We start from the raw sequence: 17,213 nt of genomic DNA, 5'->3' as shown, positions 1-17,213 counted from the left end.
ATTAATGCATTTGGGATGCAAAAGCCTTCAATGTTATTTTGCTCCATATTGAGGGCAAACATTGCTTGGGTTCAAGGACTAGGAGGGTATGTAGTTTAGTGTCCCTACTAAAAGAAAAATGAATGTTTACCCTCTCTTCTCTTAAAAATGAGTGGCACCAGACACAAGAGGAGACCAGGGCCCAGAAAACTCAACACTCACAGGTATTGAAAAGCTTTAGAAACTGATTTTACAAGTTCTGTTTTATATGAAAATTTTGTGGAGAAAGTCACCACTTTGATTTTTTTTTTCCAGATACAGTGAACACCGGCCAAATTGTTTTAATTTCCGAATTTATTAAAATGATTAACCTCAATACTGCAAGTGCATGTACAAAATATTTGTAAAAAATGTTTTTAATGAAACGTTAAAGAACTTACCTCAAATGCTGAAAAAGTCCTTTTTCATTCTTTCAGTACAAGGAATACATTGTATCTCAAAAGTATTACAACTCAGCAAAAACAATTTATAACAGTAATTTGAAAATGATTGAAAATTGAATACTTTACATATATTTCTATGATCATCTCCTAATTCTTACAATGCCAAAATCTTAACCAGTCATTGCATAAGCTCAAGCTAAGAGTTTTATTGAATGCAACCTCTTCCAAACTGGTCAACGGTGTGTGGATGTCACCATTCCACATGGTGAAGTTCTACAGCAGATCCAGAACAGTTCTGAGGCCCCTATCTTTACCAACGGAAATTAGGTTTCCCTAGAAGGCATCAACAGTGGCTGCTGAGTGCTTGTGCATACCGACTCCTGAGAGGCAGTGATTCACTACCAAATGTCACTGCTTTGAGACCCATGGGAAGGTCAGCCTCCAAAGAGGAGGCCATGATAAAATTAAAACATCATAAATAAGTTACTAAAATTAAGCTTAAAAATGAAGAAAAATGGGAAATGCGTTTTGTCACTTTTTAAGATTGAAATTCCCCAAAGAGCTATTGTTGGTATTCAAATAAGGTTTAAGGTTTAGTCTCTGAAACTCTTTTAAAAACAACCCAAACTAAGATGGGAATAGAAGAGGCGACCCTCTGCCCTCCAGCACCTCCAGACACAGCGTCTACCTTCATCGTCCTCAGTGGCAGGGGTTCACATTGCTATGCAGGGACCCCATGAGGGCTGGATGTGCTCTGAAAAGTGCTCCAGGTGCCTCGGACAGGTGCTCCTGAGAGGCTGTGTGGGCTGCCCTACTTCATTGGTGAAGACCTCCAGACGCAGCGAAGGGGGCTGTGGGGCTGTGGGGGAGTGTGGAAGGAAGTCTACCACATGCTTTCCAAATGCCTGAGGAGTTTGACTGCACCACAACAAACAAGGATGAGACTATGTAAGACTACAGAAGTAGTTCCTTAAGAGAACCAGGAGAAAACAATATACTTTCTAAAAATGTTCATAAGTCTTATTAATTTCTATTTGGAACCTATGGGCAATCAATAGTCTTAAGGAGCTTCATTTAAATAATATCCCCCCAAACCTGGAAACTAGTAGGAATCAATTAGTAGTAACAGTAAGCATTGAGATTTTCTCCACTGGACTTTTCATTACTTTCAGATTCCTTTTAATATTTTAAGACATGGGCTACTTTCCTATAGACACTACACAAATCCCCTAAATTGGTTTTTACTTAGGAACACTGTGTATCAGAAAGTACATGTACACATTTCCCAGAAATAAGAGAGACCTACTGGTGTCAAACACCTGTTACAGATTTATATTCCCAAATTCTCTGTCCAATGATTTGCAAAATAATCCAGAGAAATGAAAAGAACCTGGTATGGAACATAAAGTAGTAATAAAAATTTGCTCATTAAGTTAATTAAAATTAATTTCTCAAAGTGCTTCAAAAAAACAAATCTGACTCCTTTTTGTTTAACTGATAATATAGTCAAAAAAATCTCTGATATTTTCTTAATAAACTAACATAAGCCAAGAACTCCCACTGATGCAGTGCTTAAAACTATATATTTATAATTTCCTATTTTATTGGCATGAATATTTCTAAACTTAAAAACCTTCCTGGTAAGTTCTTTTAATTTCTTATGACAAAATTTCTCACAACACACAAATATTTACAACATATACATTGTTTTCAGTTCTTTACATTGAATCTCAAAGACAAACTTTTTTTATAGGTTACCACAGAACAAAAGCTGTGACTCATGTTTTTATTTCATAAACTATTATAAGTTAAAGTGAATAGATTTTTTTTAATATTCCTTGTAGCATTTTACAAGTGCAACAGAAAACTTGAAGAACCAAATTAAGATAGCTGTAGTTCATTAGATAAATGTTGCTTGTTGTCATCACGTTGTTCACAGCAAATTTTTGAAAAAATAAGCACCAATCATTCTTGCAAAGAACAATTTTATCTAAAAGGATTGAAAAGAGTTAAATACAAGGTTTTTAATTTACATGACAAGCAATAAATACGCCGTATCGAAACTCATCCCACACACTGCTACCCTCGTACGTATAATGTACTGAAAAGTGAGCTGTCACATAGGTCATTGTATTTTTTTTTTTTTTTTAAGAAACCAATCTGACTCCCAACCAATGGTTTGTGATATTAACAAAGGCCACAAACAGTACACCTGGGCCAGCAAACAGTGTGAAACTGACAAAACTCCAAGGGGGAAACATCTAGCAAATAAATCAAAAAGCCAAAGATCATTGCTGGTGATATTAGCATACTAGAAACCCTTAATATGCTGCTACTATGATTTGTTTTAAATTATTGTTTAGTCATATATTAAAGAGCCAGCTGACGCTCTTACAGTTAAAAAAAACTGTGTAGCCACATGACTGTTTTCAACGTCCTGTGTGGAAAGTTGCTATCACTGTACAATTTTGCTTGAGCCTTTATTTTACAACGGGGCTTTACCTCTAACTCAGAATTGCACGTAAGAAGGCTATTTAAAAAGTACGATAAAAATTTGCACAAATCAGACTTAAGAATGGAGTCCGTACGCTGTACACTTTCTACAATAGTATGCTGAGAAGTGAGGGACAATAGAAGTGCTGCCACTAAACTTTCAGTTGAGGAATAATTGACTGGAATTTTTTATTTCTTTAAAGTAGTTATCCCAGGTCAAATGAAGACCAACAGCTTAGGCATTAAGCCTTAAAGACTGATCTTCTCTTCTCCTTGAAGAAATGTCAATATCTATAGAGTCTTTTCCAACTATTAACCTCAATCGCTTAGCTGGAGGAAGAGGAATAAAATCGTCTTCAAAGTCATCATCATAGTCATCCTCCTCTTCATCGCCCTCAGAAGAGGAGGAATCATCTGTACTTTCTTCCTCATATTGACTATAGTCATCCACCTCCATTCGAGACTCCAAGAGAGAAAGAGGATCACTGCAGCACACCCCATTTTCATGAAGCCCTTCTGTATAAGACCCCCTATTTTCCTCATCTCGTTTTAGCTGGATTTTTAATTTTGTAGAACTACTGCCTGATCCTGAGTTAAATCCATTATTAAGCTTTGCTACATAGAGATTGTTATCATTGTCATGGTCTTTGCTTAACTTGATGCTTATTTTTGAAGAATTCATTCCATCATTCTCTTGGTCATTTGTCTTGCTGCTGCTATCATGACGCCTACGAAGAGTCAATTTGGGAATCCCAGAGTTATTTTCTAGGATTAACTGTGCGTCATACCTTGTGATTCGCCTCTTCTTTTTACTTTTTGCAGTTCTAAAGCTGTCTTTTGTTTTGAAGCTATCTGATGTCACAACTGAACAACCGACGGGTGAAGGAGCACAGTCTGTGTAGTTCACAGGCATGCCCACGGTGCCACTGTGCTCGCCCTGGTCAGAATGGGGCCCCATCAAATCTGGTACCGCATCGTCTTTTCCAGGAGAATCACGCACTGGAGTAGATTCCTCTATTTTCGCAAACTGTTTCACAAGTTTTCCTTGTCGTGACTTCTTTTTGGACATGCCTGTGTCACTCTTATGACACTTAGCCTCCCCTTTTTGCGCAGTCTCATGAGCCAGTTCTTCCTCCTGCACCATGGGAGCTGGCTGTGGCTGTTCCCCACTGTCGGGGCAAGGTTCCGTCACACTGCTTTTATAGCCATCCAATGTATTTGGTTCAAGCTTGATGTCAGAGGCCTCCTTCAGATTTGTTCTTGTCCTCACTGACCGCCGGGTTATGTAGGTGCAGGGCGAGCTCTCCCCCTGCGAATGAGCACCTCTCACAGGATTCTGTCTGTGTTCTCTCGCCGCATGTCTAGTCAAGCACCCGCTGGCAACTGCGGCTTGGGCTGGTCCCTCTGGCTCCTTATCTTTTTTAATGGGCAAATTTTTATATAGAACTACTTTAGGCTCTTTCAGTACTAAGTTTCCCATTTCGAGTTTTCTTGAAGCATTCTTTTGCTCCAGCCGCTTGCAATGATTTCTCAATTTTATCTTTGAAAGTAAAGGCTTTGCAGGCTTCTTCAGTTTCTTTGGTACCCTGGAATTATTTATATGAGTTAGCTTAGATGAGGTAGAGTTGGAAGAAGCTGGAATTCTTGACATAGATTGCCTCGTTAATGTTCTGCTCTTGCTATTCTTTTTTACACCAACTGAAGATTTTCGGTTAGAAGCTGTAAGGTTAAAGAGAAAAAGGTGAAAAACAGCCTTGGTAACACCAGAGTTCAAGAAAAGAATGCCCAAACACAGGCTATTAGCTACAGCACGTTTAGATTACACAAACGCCAACAACACGGCTCCTGCTGCAGATTCTGCCAGCGCACCTGCATTCCCTGCACTGCTTCTCTTTGAAGTTCTTTTCTAATTTATGGGGCATTTATTCATTTTCGAGCTAAGCAGTTGTATGGTAAAGGAGCTTTTAGCACGGCAGGGACCTAGATTCCACTCTAAGCTTCTTAATCTGTCATGACACTGGCCCAAACGAAGGCTTTCTTCTCCTGATTTAGGAGTTTCCCACATAAAAGATTTGAAAGAAAGTTAACATGGTTTTTTCCTTTCACAGATTCTCCTTAGTCATTTAAAATGTTTCTAAAATCCATTACTCATTAACCCAAAGGAAGTACAGCACTTGGCCATTAACAGAGAATAGAAATGTAATACTCATGGGCTCTAAGCAACAAATTCTATTGTAATGGTTTCAAACAAGAAAAACAGATCTTAGATCTTAAGAACCACATATTATCCCTCTGAAAAGTCCAGTCACTACCAAAAAAGAAATGCACTATTCTAAATTGTCCCCTTCAACTCCGTGAAGACCAGAAGAGGCAACCAGTGGGCTGTCAACTTAGAAGTGCTGCAAAGCTTACTTGCCCCCGTCCCTTCAGTGACTGCCCAGTGCCAACAATCACAGTGAAGGAAGATGCACGCTGCCAGAATTGTACACTCTCAGGACAAAGGGAGATCCAACTTCTTTCCTCCATGGCCAGGACAGAAAAGGGTTACAACTGACCCTAATGGTAATCACAACCTGAGTAGTGACGAACATGTTTCAATTTGAGAATGAGTGTATTCTTATCCACTGGAATTATACAGAACTACTAGGTAGAAAATACTTTTTAAAACCTAAGGATATTTAGATAATTCTTTTGCTACAGAATTTCTTTATGCTTACAAGTCTTGCCTACAAGGTGGATTGAGTAGATGTGCTGTCAATAAAAGGAATAAAGTTGAATGGCTTCTCAAAAGGCTTCATATGTGACTCAAGCTTACGCTGCTCCTGTAGTGTCTCTGACCTTGCCACTGACTTTCTGCTATGTTAATTTTTCCTCTGTATTGACATTCTGGACTATTATTTATAGAAGTTTATACAAGTCAGTTTCTCAATTACCTAGTTCCTGCATGTCCAGTTAAAAAACTTCTTCCTAATCAAAACACTCCATTTACAGATTTGCTAGAGAAGCCAAGATAACAAAACGAATCATCACCACCTCTCACCAGAACAGGGAGAATAAAAACAATAAAATATGGGTAAGCTCAGCACGCTGCCCACTCAAGTGAGGACGAGGATCCTGCAGAGAAAGTCTCTGTCGCTTTCTACATGCCTCAGTTTGCCAGGGAACTGCCATTCTGCCCAGCTAAGCAAGTTAAGTTACCCTAAGTTCAGTTTTTATTGAGAGGAGCAAGAATGCATCACAAGCATTCCAAAAATTATCAGACCACCAAGAATAGAAGGCTCTGTACCTGAGGTCAGGAGTTCGAGACCAACCTGGCCAATATGGTGAAACCCTGTCTCTACTAAAAATACAAAAATAAGTCAGGCATGGTGGCATGTGCCTGTAATCCCAGCTACTGGGGAGGCTGAGGCAGGAGAACCACTTGAACCTGGGAGGTGGAGGTTGCAGTCAGCCAAAATCTAGCCGTTGTACTCCAGCCTGGGAGATAAGAGTGAAGCTTCATCTCAGAAAAACAAAAACAAAAACAAAGAAGATCCTGCACATACAGACTGACGCGTAAGTGGCTTCGGGGTACATAAGCCAGAACTCATAGCAAGGAGATTCACGGTTTGAACCAAGAACATACTTGCACACGTGGGCTGCTACCAAGGTGGTGCCCTGTTTTTAGAACAGTAGGAGTGGTGAAGTTTGAATATGATTCAATTTGAGAACAAGTGGTTTATTATCCACTGGAACTACACAGAACTACGTGGTAGCAAATACTTTTTTTTTTAAGTAAGAAATTTAGAAAATAAGAAAAAATAGGGAACTCTTTGGCTAAAGGGTTTCTTTATGCTTAGGAGGCTTGCCTACAAGGTGGACTGAGTGGACGTGCTGCCAACATAAAGACACACTAGTGAAGAAAGGACTGCACTGCTTGCTTCCCTTCACTTGGCTTTCTCAGATGTGGCTACGATGATCCTTTGCTCATTCTATGCCTCTGCAAGGACCAATTTATGATCAGTCTTAGTGGTTTCCAACCTTTTATTTCTCCTCTTTCCATTCCACTCTCATGATGCACCTGCAAGCACCCTTACACAACAATCACATCCATGTCCCATTCTCCACAGCAATCCCCGCCATCTGGGTCCAGCCTGCTCCTCCAATGAGACAGCCTTTGGTGATCCGACAACTCGTCGTCAAATGCAGCACACACTCTTCAGCCCTTCCCTTTCATTTCTCTGAATGTGACACTGATAACCACTTTTGCTTGAGAAAACCTTTCTTCTCTTGGCTGTCAAAGAGAGGGCATTCTCCTGGTTTTCCTTCTCCATCCCTGGCACCCCTCCTTCATCGGTCCCCTAGACTGTTATTCTTCAGGTCTGTGCAGTCCTAGACCCCAGGTGATAAGCACCCATTCTCCCATGGCTACTACCACTTACAGGCTGACAGTTCCCAAACTCTGGCCAGACTGTCTCCTAAACTACAGACCCAGGTCACCAAATACCGACTGTCTCTAAGCCCCTAAATGGAACTCACCATCAAGTCTCCTGACGATGTCCCCTTTTGAGGTCTCCATCTTGGCCAATACCACCACGACATGCCCAGCTGCCGAAGCAGAAAGCTGGAGGTCCTCCTTGACTCCTGCTCTCCTTAACTGCCTCACCAAGCCAATCACCATGTGCCGCGGAGTCCACCCCTGCAATATCACTGCAACCTGTCTACTCTTCCCTGTCTGGAACACCACAGCCTCCTGCATGAACTATGGCAGTTTTGTTTTTCCTACTGTTTTCCCAACAATCCGTGTACCACCACATAGCCAGGATGACTTTCCTAGTGTATCATGCAGCTTCTGGGTTTTAAACCTTTCAGCAACCTAATGCCCCAAGAATGAAGTCTAAAATTTTAACCTGTGCTCACATCTTTCTTTGCCTGTACTCGTCATGAAGAAAAGCCTTGACTCAAACTCCCCCGTCTATAGAGCTGTCTGAAAGGCCCTCTGCTTTGAATATGCTTCCCTTGGCCAACTTCTCATGCCCCTGTAAGACTCAGCTTAGGCCACAACTCTCTCAGGGAGCCTCTGGGGACTTTCTCTGCAATGCCTTTCCTATGTCTTCTTGCAGCACCCAAGAAGTGCTTCCTTGGTACTTATTTTTACACGTTGGATGACTCCCATTTTATGGTGATTCTGAAGTCAGCTCTCCCCATCCCATCCCTCCTTCCAAGACATTCATTGTTGACAACAGAAAACCAAAGCACTTTTATGGGTTGGTGTCTGAACTAATATAAACGCTCCATTTTTGAGCACAAAATGGATATGTACTTGATGCTATGTATTGTATCAACACAGAGATTTCACTTACATGTCACCAATGTATTCCACATTTTTTGAAAAGCATTTTCTCATCAAAAGCCCTGTCAAAAGGTATGCTCATCAAATCAAAGGGGGAAAAAAAAGACAGGCAAAGAATATGAGAAATGTGACAAAGATGAGGGTCCAGTAGAGTGACAAGAGTCCTTCAATGTCCAAAGAAGCTGCACTGTCCTGGCAGTGGTTGAGAATTTCAGACAGTGAAGGCTAAAGGAGGAAGACAGTGGCCACAATGACAAATTAAAAGTCAGTGATTTTTAAAAGTCCATCAAGAAACCAAGGACTAGGACCTAAGTGGGGCAAGTGCCTGTGTTTGAGCTTGCCCTGGCACTTATATGCCTCGTATGACTCTTCCCCTAGTGGCTGGGACAAATCTCAAATGCATGGACCTGGACAGTAATTTTAGGTGGGGGTACACATTCTTTTCAGCAATTACTACATGCTAGGTACTGTGCAGAATGGCCACACTCATCCTAATAAACGCCTGTGGAAGGAAATGCAATTAAAGCTACGTGAAAACCAAGCTCGTGTGGACTACTGTGCCTAAGGTCATCCATCTGGTGAATAGAAGAGATGGGACTTGTTAGGCTTCCTGAGCATTAAAATGACTCTTATGCTGCCTGTAAGGCGTACTACAGAAGACTTATGGTGTTGGCCTCAACTTACGGGTAAAGGCCCAATTGCATGGCTGTTATGGTCACTTCAGGGTATCCTTAAAATCATAAGGCAGGGTGGCACAAGACTTCCAGCCAGACAAAAGAGTTGTGAACGACACCAAAGCCTTCCTGAGTACTCAGGCTGCACTAGAAATGCGCATCATCAGCGTGAACTAAGATAATACAAGGGCCACAGTCAAGCATCTCCAGAACTTGAGGATCCAGAAAGCCTCTGACAGGACTTTAAAGACCTCGGTCTCAAGGGGTTTACTCGGCACAAGCAGCTTTCATCTGACGTGACCAGCACAGACTGCCAATGGCTACCTGGAACAGGGTGTCAGAACTCGGAAGCAGCCCGAAGGCTCAGCAGAAAAGTGTTCAGATCAACTGATGACATCAGTGACAGCGCGAAAGTGAGAAGCAGCGCCCCAGCCTCTGCATCTAGGATAGGTGCTGCATAGTTAAGATCAACTTCTCCCTCTGGCCGATTCTTCCGGGGCTTGTCCTGACTTGTGGCACATGCAGAGACCCGTGTCTGCATCTCCACAGACTGCTCGCGAGTTTCTCTCTCGTCTCACATTCCCTATCACAGCACTAACTTCAGAGGGGGCACACCAGTCAGCGAGGCATGAGGCCTGAAAAACCAGACTCCTCCAGTCCTGGCATTATAATTCAGACCTGTGGACTGGATTTGTGAAAACGGATTCCTTGTTGTCTCTACTTCCGGATGCTAAAGCAGAGTCGCACTGTAGCTCTCAAGGTACTTTCCAAAAAAGCACCTGTATGGAGGAAAATGTTCTTCCAACTACTCAGAACATTTCTTTATACATGTGTTCAAAGAAAGCAGTTCCTCTATCAGCTGCTAAATTCTAAACGAACCACAGGATAAAGACCAGCAGCCACACAGAAAAAGCATTCCACAAACACGCACAGCATGTGCATCCACCACCCTGGGAGGAGGGCCTGGCAGTGCTGGCTTTCCTGCAGGCTGTGGCTTCCAGAGCTTTTCTTTCCGACAGGTGGAGTGGATGGCTGAGACAAAGACCAAAATAAATACAGCCTAAGAGAACACATGTAAGAACTCAAGAAACCCTTATGTGAACATAACTTAACATACAATGATCTCAGAGACAACGAAAGCCTCAAGCTCCTTCAAAGAGAGCACTGAGCCATGCCTCTCCACTCTGCCCATGACCTCAGAGTTAGTCACGTGGACCCCTGGATTGCTCCAATCATGCTGTGGAAAGGGAATTGGAATAAGGCAAGCACCCCAATACCAGCAGTCACTGCAAAATGTGCACCTTTCTTCTGTAAGGCTGAGACTCTAGCTTAAAGCAATTATTCCATCCCTCCAAACTTGAAAGCCTGTGCCTCCAGTCTGTTCTGCTAACTTGTGCACCTTTCTTATCCTGGAGCTAAGGCATAAGCTCCCTGAGGAAAGGGCCCGTCTCAAACATCTTTGTATGTCTTCAAGAACTAGCAGGATTTCAATAAGTATTTAGTTTGTTAATATATATTCCCAAATATTAATTGGTTTAATAATAAATGGTTAAATATTAGTACACCCGTCTTCCTAAAATTATCTGTATTCTTATCTTTTAAACTAAGTAGTATATTGAGTTCAGTAGCTTATACACTAGTAATAAAGTTACTACTTAAGCATAAAACACCTACATCACACAGCCATTCAACATGGGCAACTTTGTGGCTGTCTCCACATACAGATGGCAGCACGAACCTAAGTGTTTTTGCTTAAAAATCACAGGTCTCTGGCCAGGTGCAGTGGCTCACACCTGTAATCCCAGCACTTTGGGAGGCCGAGGCAAGGCGGATCATCTAAGGTCAGGAGATCGAGACCATCCTGGACAACATGGTGAAACCCTGTCTCTACTAAAAATACAAAAATTAGCTGGATGCGGTGGCACATGCCTGTAATCCCAGCTGCTCGGGAGGCTGAGGCAGGAGAATTGTTTGAACCTGGGAGGTGGGGGCTGAGGCTGCAGTGGGCCTAGAGTATGCCACTGCACTCCAGCCTGGGGACAGAGACTCCGTCTCAAAAAAAAAAAAACAAAAAAACAAAACAAAAAAAAACACAGGTCTCACTATGTTGCCCAGGCTGGTCTCAAACTCCTGGGCTCAAGTGATCCTCCCACCTCAGCCTCCCATGTAGCTGGGACTACAGGTGTGCCACCATGCCTGGCTTTTAAGTGTTTTTATGTCTGCATTGATAAAATGGGCTTCACAAGTCTCCAGTTTCACCAAGGAACCAGACTCAGAAAACAAACGTTCGTTATGCTGCATTTATTATGAGAATCAACAGTCAACAGTTAATGATTGACTAACTCTTGTTCACTTTGGACATTAACGAAAAAGACTGGAATAGGGCTACAGCACTGCTTTTACGCTACACGGGTTATGCTTGGACTCTGACTCCCAGCAGCAGGTAGATTCAGGAATTCATGGTAGTGACATTCACCATCATGGGAAACACCTTCCCTTTTCTTCAGGATTCTCTGTAGTGGAAGAGAGCACCCAGTGTTGGGCTGAGAACATCTGAAAGTAGGGAGAAGAACCTAAAATAATCAGTATCTCAGAGGGCTCTAAGGTGCCAAGAAGTCTCACTGGACATTTAAGTGCCAACAAAGGCATACTTTCGGAATCACCAAGTCAAAACTTTCTAACTTCCGTCTCTCTCAGAGACAAGTCAGACTCAAGAGTCTACTGCTTTAGTGGCAACTACAGAAAACTGATGGTACCCAGAAAAACAGGAGCAATTAGAACGGTTCCAATATCTCAAAGCTCCACAAACAGGATGTGCTTTCCTTTGCCCATTTAGGGTTTCTTCTCTTTCCTTTCTTTGTTTAGTCTTCGTTCTCTTTTTCAGTTTCCATCAGATCTTGCCCCCACACACCACTGGAATCTCAGAGGTTGCTTCTTTCTCCTTTCCATCTTTACTCCTACTTTCTGGAGTAGCCAATACAGCATGTCACAATACGGCACTGTTCAAAATGCTCCTCTATCACAATTCTGAGTCTGGTACTGGTGGTCTGTTGAACTGAGTCAGTTCGTTTTGAAAAAGGTCAGCAAGCAATGAAAAGGTGGAAGCCTTGAGGCCAGAAGCTATGAATTCCCCCAAGTCCATCATCTTTTCTAACAAACTGGCTAGGTACTGGAATGTACAGAGCCTAGTAATTCTACTCAGTCCTTTTGTCTTCTTGCAGGACCTAGCGACATCATCACAGTCTCTAACACCTTGAAAATGTTTAAAACATATGATGACCTTGGAACATATGACGAAGAACTCATATCCAGTTACCAAGGTATTCAAGAAAAATAGTCTAGAGGACGGTACTGAAGTTGGAGGTGGGATACAGACTGTGCCTCTGTACTCAAATCACGTCTAGAGCCTTGAAGTGCTGCCAAAGCTCACAAGTCCCAGTCTCTCTCAGTATTTAAAAGTTTAAAACTACTGAAGCACACTTTATAAAGCAAATTGTGTGAAAATACTTGTAAAAGATATGCTTATCAAATCTCCCTTACTTACTTGCATTGTTTTTTTCCTGAGTGGTATCTGCATCAGTGTTAGAGCTGACAGATTGACTGTCTGAATTTTTGCTGCTGTCACCTAACTTTTTAAGCCTATTTAAACGTTTATCTGTTTCTCTGAGTCCATATTTGCTATTGATAACAGGAGCAGGCGCAGGCAGTCCCACTCTGGATTTAAAAGCACCAGTTCCCCGTCTGAAAGAGAAAATAGCACAGGTTAAACGAAGATAACACACTTTCTTATAATAAGCTTAACTGCTGAGGGTACTTGGCTACAGGTTAACAGATGTGATGAGCTGCTGAGGCCTTAATCACCACTGAAAACCCAAGACTTGAACTCACAAAGGAAATCAAGCATCTATATTATAAAATTAACTTTAAATCTATACTTAAAATAATAAAACAACTTGTTATGAGTATTATCAATTGTTAATAGCCTATGAGAAACTACTGGACCTTGTAAAATCTGTTTTCCTTTTTTTTTTTTTGAGACAGGGTCTCACTCTCCCATGCAGGCTGGAATGCAGTGGCATGATCATGGCTCACTGCAGCCTCAACCTCCCAGGCTCCAGCAGTCCTCCCACCTCAGCATCCCGAGTATCTGGGACCATAAGAGTGTACCACCACCACCAGCTAATTTTTAAATTTTTTTGTAGAAATGGGGCCTCACTATGTTGCTCAAGCTGGTCTCCAACTGCTGGGCTCAAGGGATCTTCCCAGCTGGATCTCCCAAAGTGTTGGATTTACAGGCGTGAGCCACCACACCCAGCCCTTTAATAAACATTGCCAGATTACTTTGCCAAAGGAATAGAGTAAATCATGGTCCTACTAGCATGGTATAAGTTCCTGTTTCTCCACATCCTCACCAATGGTACATTGTACTCCTTAAATTTTGCCAAAGTGGGCTGGGCACAGTGGCTCACACCTGTAATCCCACCACTTTGGGAGGCTGAGGTGGGTGGATCACGAGGTCAAGAGATAAAGAGACCATCCTGGAAAACATGGTGAAACCCTATCTCTACACAAAAAAAGTTAGCCGGGCGTGATGGCGGGCGCCTGTAGTCCCAGCTACTCGGGAGGCTGAGGCAGAAGAATCGCTTGAACCCGGAAGGTGGAGGTTGCAGTGAGCCAAGATTGCACCATATACTCCAGCCTGGCAACAGAGCGAGACTCGGTTTAAAAAAAAAAAAAAAATTTTTTTTTTTTTTTTTTTTGCCAAAGTGATGAGTGAAAATGAGTACCTAATGTTGTTTTAATCTCCTTGTTTATGGCCATTTTTTTTCCTGTGAAGCATCTCTGCATCTCTTTCTCCTTTACCTTTTTTCCTATTTGACTGTCTTTTCCTTATAAGCTTATAGGAGCTTTTTGTTATTAGAATTTTTTTTTTTTTTCTGCGACACAGTCTTGCTGTGTCGCCCAGGCTGAGAGTGCAGTGGTGTGATCTTGGCTCACTGCAACCCCTGCCTCCAGGGTTCAAGCGATTCTCCTGCCTCAGGCTCCTGAGTAGCTGGAATTACAGGTGTGCCCCACCATGCCTGGCTAGTTTTTGTATTTTTAGTACAGATGGAGTTTTGCCATGTTGGCCAGGCTGGTCTCGAACTCCTGACCTCAGGTAATCCACCTGCCTTGGTCTCCCAAAGTGCTGGGATTATAGGCATGAACCACATGTGCATGGCCTTTGCTTTAAATTTTCTAGAGTACAATGTGCAGTACTTGTGAACATACTACAACTACTATTGTCCGTACAGCGTAGCACGGAAACATGCTTCAAACGTATCCTGCAGAGTCTAGCGCAACTCAGTGTCTGCACACAACTCCATCCATTCTTGCTTCTTCAAATAGCCTCTTCCTTTTACCCTCTGGCTCTCACCACAGTGTGTGTCCCCTTCACTGAACTGCCCTGACAGCTGGCACTGTGCTGGTCTTGTTTATCCTGCATGTACCTGGCCTAACATTAAGTAACTGCTCCGTTAATATGTAATGAATAACGGAATGAGCTCCTAGATGCATCTTCCCAGCTAATTTCTGTAAAGGCAGAAATAATTTGGTGTTTCTGAGAATTTCAAGAATATATGCAGCCAATCTTGAAATCAAATTGCTCAAACAGTCTGACAACAGCCATGGTCACTATTCTGTTCCATTTAAAAAGGACTTCCACATGTTTCTATTTCTCACACTAACCCTGCGGAGTAGGTGGGATTATCCTCATTTTCACCAGTGAGAAAACAAAGGCTTACGCAAGAGAACTAAACCGCTCAATGAAAATGGCTATACCTGCAGTTCTAAACCAGGGAAAGAGCTGTTTCAGTGTTGGTTTGGAGTCCTGAGTATGTGGTTAGGTGTTTTCAGGACCACCTCCAAACACTTCATCATATTTATTTACTCTATTCATTTGTTTACCAAATGTTTATCAAGGACTTACTATGCGCCAGGGTACTGTTCTGTATTCTGGGGATATAGCAGAAAATAAAACAGATACAAGCCCCTGCCTTCATGGAGCTTATATTCTAATGGGAAAATAACCAGAAACCAATAATTATAGTTAACATTTGTGTATTAACTGTGTGCTATTCTACATGCTTTACAGGAAATAACAAATTTAATCTTCATATCAACCCTACAAAATAGGTTCTGATGTTATCCCCATTTTACAGATGGGGAAATTAAGGCACAAAGCAGCTAAATGACTTGCCTTACACATCACATAGCTAATGAAATGCAGAGTTGCAGGATTCCAACCCAGGCAGTCTGATTTCAGATGACAGGCACTTAACTGTTATACTATGTTTCCTCTACAAAATGATTTTGAAACATTATTGAACTATAATTAAACTACTTTATAGATTAAAGGACTGGTCAAAGATCTAACCAACATGTGAATAATTTTTATGTAGAAAAAGGTAAATTTTATGTCCCTCTGCCCTGGCAAAAATTCAGCAGCACTAGGAACTGGTTTTCTGCCACATCTTTATGGTAAGGAGCCCCCTCAACGCTGGGAGAGAGATGGCTACGGTAGCACTGTGACTTTATGACTCCATCCTCTCTCACTAAACAGATGGAAATCCCTGGCTATCCAGAAAGGAGGGAAATGGTGACTGGGGTATCTGCCCACTGCAACCTCTAGGCTGGCTATTTGTAGGTGCTTTATAGTGGGAGAAGTGACACTAATAACTTTGATCGTATCTCCAAAAGCAGTATGAAGTAGAAAGAATGAGGACTCTGAAGTTAGGCTGACTGGGGTCTGATACTTATGTTTTAGTACTTGCAATGTGGGCACCTCCTAGCTCTTTCATGAATACCTGTGAGAACTGAACAAGGTGAGGTGAGTAAAGTGCCTGGCACAGTGCAAGCTGTGCAAAATGGACTTCAGGTTTCCTTCTCTGTGGCCTGTGTGGTCTGCACTGCCTTCGAGGGGACTCTTCCTGCAGCCCTTGCCTGCCTGCGCCTGTGGTGCTCCCTTCATGGTGCTCTCATGTACAGAAGTCACTATGATGAGCAATATGAATTGCTGGTCCTGCCAATGCAGATGTGGGGAATTTCTCTAAAGACTTCAGGACTCTGGATGAGACCCAAAAAACTGTAAAACCAAAATTCCAGAAGACACAGCTTGATAATATGCAAGACGGCTATCAGTGGGGAACTCCACTTGACATTCTGACAGGGGCAGCCCCATTCTGGCACTGTGTGTGTGCATGTGTGGGAGCTATTAGCCATTCTCTCCTTAAGCATAGCTGTTTTCTGGCCCACTCTTAGCTGGTAATATTAAGATTTTAAAGGGCAATTTAAAATTTATTTAAGGACATTCCAGTGTCCCTAAATAGTTGTGCAGCATTTGACTGTGTTCATATACATTGCACCGGCTGCTATGCTAAAGAACATAAAGACTATCTCTGCATTTAAACAATGAAGAGATGTGAGTTTAATCCCCATAATCAGATTGTTAACGAAAAATGTTGAGGCTGAATATTTTACTTAACACTTTACCTTTCGCAAGTGTAACACTCGCAGAACTCATTATTTTCTCCAAAGAACCCATCTCCATAATAACAAGAAATTTCTTCTCCAGGTTCAATATCTCTCAGAGCCTTCACACATGCTGTATCTCGACCAGTTGACACAAACTAAAATAAAAGTAACTCAGTAAGAAACTCACACCTGAAGCAAAAACAAAATACTTGAAGAAATTTTTTTTAATGCTTACCTTACAATTAGGTCTGCAATCTGAAAAATATCCAAAAGATAAAGTCAATTAACTGTTGATAAGATCAGAAACACGAACCATTACAGAAATCTGAAATAAGCTTTCCATATAACTTTACGACTTTTGATAGGAGTTTACATCTCAAGTTCAACTAAAGGATATACATGTATTTTAATAAGTTTGTGGAAAAATTTCTATTTCAAATTCTCCTTTAAAGGAAGATAAAGATTTGACTGAGGTTGACGAGGCCATTCTAGCAGTTAGCAAGAAGCCCAACACTAGCGCCAACACCTTGGAAATACAGCTTACCATGGTTTATAAATGCAGCAGGACCCAGCCAGAGTTGAGCACAGTTTTTCCTTGTGGAATACATGACACTGAAGTCGTTTTCTCCATGTCTAAGTAGCATGTTCTCCTCAATTTCTGAAAGTTCGGCAATACAACCCACCAGTAATTCTATTTTGTCATTTCGTTTCCTATTTAAAATATGTGATGTGTTAAAAATTACTAGTAATTAAAAATAGTAAGGCTTCTTTTAATAAAAT

At 41.8% G+C, this 17,213-nt stretch overlaps 1 protein-coding gene across 10 annotated transcripts in view; it reads right to left on the bottom strand.

The window, feature by feature from the left end:
• Positions 1-315: 315 nt before the first annotated feature.
• Positions 316-17,213, bottom strand: part of KMT5B (lysine methyltransferase 5B) — a 57,942-nt gene continuing 41,044 nt past the window's right edge. For 9 of the 10 annotated variants that reach the window (XM_033207504.1, XM_033207507.1, XM_033207509.1 and 6 more), the window contains 5 exons: positions 16,978-17,144; positions 16,669-16,688; positions 16,452-16,588; positions 12,466-12,662; positions 316-4,634 (listed from right to left, as the gene is read on the bottom strand). In XM_033207504.1, the coding sequence (XP_033063395.1) occupies positions 3,151-4,634; positions 12,466-12,662; positions 16,452-16,588; positions 16,669-16,688; positions 16,978-17,144 (2,005 nt within the window). In that variant the 3' untranslated portion in view covers positions 316-3,150. Of the gene's footprint in view, positions 4,635-11,207; positions 11,435-12,465; positions 12,663-16,451; positions 16,589-16,668; positions 16,689-16,977; positions 17,145-17,213 lie in introns of those variants that run through there. The other variant, XM_033207514.1, reaches the window with a different exon arrangement.

Source organism: Trachypithecus francoisi, unplaced genomic scaffold, assembly GCF_009764315.1.
Source record: "Trachypithecus francoisi isolate TF-2019V2 unplaced genomic scaffold, Tfra_2.0 Lachesis_group8, whole genome shotgun sequence".
NCBI lineage: Eukaryota > Metazoa > Chordata > Mammalia > Primates > Cercopithecidae > Trachypithecus > Trachypithecus francoisi.
This window is presented reverse-complemented; position numbering and strand designations above follow the sequence as displayed.